This window comes from Bidens hawaiensis, unplaced genomic scaffold, assembly GCF_021521415.1.
Source record: "Bidens hawaiensis isolate Kalapana, Puna unplaced genomic scaffold, B.hawaiensis_p1.1 tig00049502_1, whole genome shotgun sequence".
NCBI classification, from domain to species: Eukaryota; Viridiplantae; Streptophyta; class Magnoliopsida; order Asterales; family Asteraceae; genus Bidens; species Bidens hawaiensis.
The window spans coordinates 1-3,512 of NW_027498857.1; the positions used below are offsets into that span (position 1 = coordinate 1).

Here is a 3,512-nt window from a genome sequence, read left to right on the forward strand (position 1 = left end):
GAGAGGATGGAAAAGTTTGACTGGGAAGAGAAGTTGCTTATGAGATGACCATAAGACAATTTAGTTTATTGTTTGACTAGTCTTTCATATTTTACGTTGCTTTTAGCCACTTTGTTAGAGCATCTACAAGGAGCTCCTTATTTCAAAGGACGTGGCACGATGTGGAGGCGGATTCCATTGATGTAGAGTTAAAGTTTTTGAAATAAGGCTGAAACTGCAAACTTTCATGCGACAAGAAAAGTGGCTCAACCCCACCTTCAATGACTTTTTCTTGAAAATTAATAATCATTTCTTTTTTGAGTTAAAGTTGGTATAGGGTTAGTAGCAATTTTTTGCATATTAAAGATTCAATAGCTCTAGATGTTTAGTTAACCATGTAACATGCTTATTTTTACTGTTGTTTAGGTTATGTCTGTATCAGGGCAGGTTTTGGGCCCGTGCAGCCGCACAAGGCCCATAACCACCAGGGGCCCATCAGATTTTAAAAACAGCTTAGCTTAGTCCAACAGTTTATACACAAACCCACATAAAACTTTTATTTTAGGCCTGGCCCAAATGTAAAATATGGCCCAAAAATTTTGTAAACCCAAACACAATTTGATCTGGTGTTGGATGCTGAACAAAGATCAGCAGTTCCAAAAAAAAAATTTGCGTTGTTTCCAAAAATCATAAATTTATTTAAATTTTATTCAATCTTTTTAATACTAAATAATACATTGCTTTTGATTTTATATATTAGTGATCATTCGCTTATGTATATTGGGTCATAATGCCGCGATATGTGATGCGCTCGTATAGCGCATCAGGCACCAGATTTTGTTTTCACCAAACGCAACGGAGCACGCAATTTAAAACCAAAAACCGGGGCCCATTTATTTTCTCGCACGGGGTCTATGAATGCTACGCATTCTCGGGGACGGCCATGGTCTGTATTAATTAATCCATACTCCCTCGTCAACTCCCTCTTATGACCATGTCACGAAACGCGTACTCCAATACTAATTAAAAACATTTAAAGTTTAACAAGTTAAAAATAAAAATTGACTGAATTAGTCATTTTCATCAGGCTGGTCTTATTAATAGTATTACAATTAATACAAGTATTCAGCAACTAAACATTTAAATCCATGATTACAATTTATAAGAAGGAAAATAGTGTCACAATTGTTTAATATGAATTTCAAGTACCTTTTATGTCAACAACTCAAGATTACGTGGACTAAATCTGCCATTATTCTTTTAACTTGAGAAACAACACATCACCACACCAATGACAATCCATTCCTTCAGTCACAAGAACAATGAAACGTAACTATAAATACAAATAAAAATCGCTTCTTCCCTCCATCTTCATAGCTAGACTGCTTTGTATTTCTGCATCTCATCTCCTCGTATCCTCGCTTTTTTCTCAAAGGTAATCCTCGCTTTAGTCGGATTGGGTTTGCTATCCAAAAGGGGTTGCGGCGCAGCTTGTTGCCCGCTTACCTGCCACTTCATTGTAAATCGTTTGGATGTTTCTAATAATCTCTCAACGAAATGGTGATATTATTGTTTCGCAAATAGGAATTTGATTATATATATTTTGGTTCGCTTGTTTGATCATTGATTTAAGTTGATCATAGTGGCATATCCACATGACCATATATACATGGAATCTCAATCGTCCATCATAAAATTTTGGTTAAGCCTTCTGAACATCACAGGCTGACCAAGTCAAGTTTTGGTGATGGTGTAGACAAAGATTTAGTTTGTCCACTAATGATTTTAATTGTGGCTTTGTTTTCAAAGGTGATTTGATCTGCATTTGGAGGATTTAATCTATATAAGCAAGATGGCTGGCTTGGAGATGGATGACTGGAAAAGTGAGCTTTTAAGTTTTAATGCTTTAATTCTTTTGGGTTAAAGTTTTAGGGTTCAAATTTTGGTGTGGTTCAGAATTGGGTGGGTAAATATTTGGGGTTCAGGGTTTAAATGTTCTAGGGTTCAATCTTTAGGGTCAAAACTTGAGGTTTAAATGCTAAGGTTCAAATTTGGGTTCTTTTTAACAGAGATTGGACTGGGGTTCACTGGATTCGGTATTTTCTTCTCGTTTCTTGGAATTGTTTTCTTTTTCGACAAGGGATTACTCGCCATTGGAAATGTTCGTATCATATTTCAATTTCCATTTATCTTTATTCTTTACGGTGTTTTTTAGCAATACTGTTATAAGTTATAACCATAAATAATCATTTTATTGTGATAATGAACCAGATCTTATTTGTCTCGGGTGTATTAATGACCATTGGTATCAAGTCCTCTTTGAAATTCTTCATGAAACAAACCAACTTGAAGGTTTCACATACTTTCGTAATATCCGACACGTGTTTATGTTCGTGTGTATGTGTACTTATACTTAGTTTGTTATATTCATTGTTTGCACAGGGCACGATCTCTTTCGGTATCGGGTTCTTTTTTGTAATAAGCGGATGGCCTGTAACAGGAATGGCTATAGAGGCTTATGGTTTCCTTATATTATTCAAGTTTGTTAAATGTGTAACAACTGAAACATTTATATAATTCATACGCGCATTAGGTTAAAAAATTTAAAAATTTTGCAGTGGTTTCTGGCCCACGCTATCGGTTTTTGTGTCGAAGATACCAATTATCGGTTGGGTGTTTCATCAACCTTTTATTAGATCGGTACGCTAATGATTTAATGTTACAAATGACTCTATTCGAGTTTGTTGAATTTTGATCACATTTACGTGTTTGTTGTTTTTTTTGGACAGTTTTTGGACCGCTATCGTGGCAAAAGGGTACCTATATGAAATTAAATCAAAGCTTGGTAAAAATGTAGCGATAGATGCAAACCTTGTATAATATTGAATTCGGGTTTTCTACATTTTATTTTTTATTGTACTTTTTAAGAGTAAAAGTAAGTGCATTTTTAGATATCATTGGAGGTAGGGTAGTTGTTTATTGATTCGGTATTTTTGTTCATGATATAATATTAATTTGATCCATTTACATGATTTCAAGTATGTTTATTATGAGCCATTAGTTGCCGGTTTTTAGTTGCATAGATGTGTTTCACTAAAGTAGTTGTAGTTGGAAAGCAGTGCCGGATTTGAAGGAGAGCCGGGTGATCGATGGCCACATGCCCGATCACCCATAGACCCCCAACTTTTCTCTTTTTGAAATTTGTATGTAAAAGGATAAAAACATTTTTAATGTTTAAACTCAACTACTCAACTCATTTAAGTCTATTTTCAATAAAAAATAAAAATAAAAATTGCATAACCCAAATCATAAACAAGTAAAGCTCATTAAAAAATTAAAAATTTTAAATCCAACAAAATCCCTTTTACTTAGGGCCCAAATTTTTTTCACCTTCAGCCCATTTTTTTTTAACGATTTTCGAAAACGGCCATGTTGAAAAATACGCTACAATAGAGAGTTATTTATTAGATTTTTGTCGGGCGACCAGTTCTAGTAAGAGCAAACCAAAAGCTAGACTGGAAAAATTATACACA

The 3,512-nt window shown here is 34.4% G+C and overlaps 1 protein-coding gene across 2 annotated transcripts; it reads left to right on the plus strand.

The window, feature by feature from the left end:
• Positions 1-1,761: 1,761 nt before the first annotated feature.
• Positions 1,762-2,875, plus strand: LOC143598055 (vesicle transport protein GOT1-like). Of its 2 annotated transcripts, XM_077076376.1 has the most exons (6): positions 1,774-1,862; positions 2,049-2,140; positions 2,251-2,331; positions 2,422-2,519; positions 2,598-2,679; positions 2,769-2,875. In XM_077076376.1, the coding sequence occupies exons 1-6, from the start codon at positions 1,832-1,834 to the stop codon at positions 2,805-2,807; spliced, it is 423 nt and encodes a 140-aa protein (XP_076932491.1). In that variant the 5' UTR covers positions 1,774-1,831; the 3' UTR covers positions 2,808-2,875. The 2 variants fall into 2 exon arrangements, with proteins under 2 accessions (XP_076932490.1, XP_076932491.1); XM_077076375.1 differs by having other exon boundaries at positions 1,762-2,140.
• The last annotated feature ends 637 nt before the right edge of the window (positions 2,876-3,512 follow it).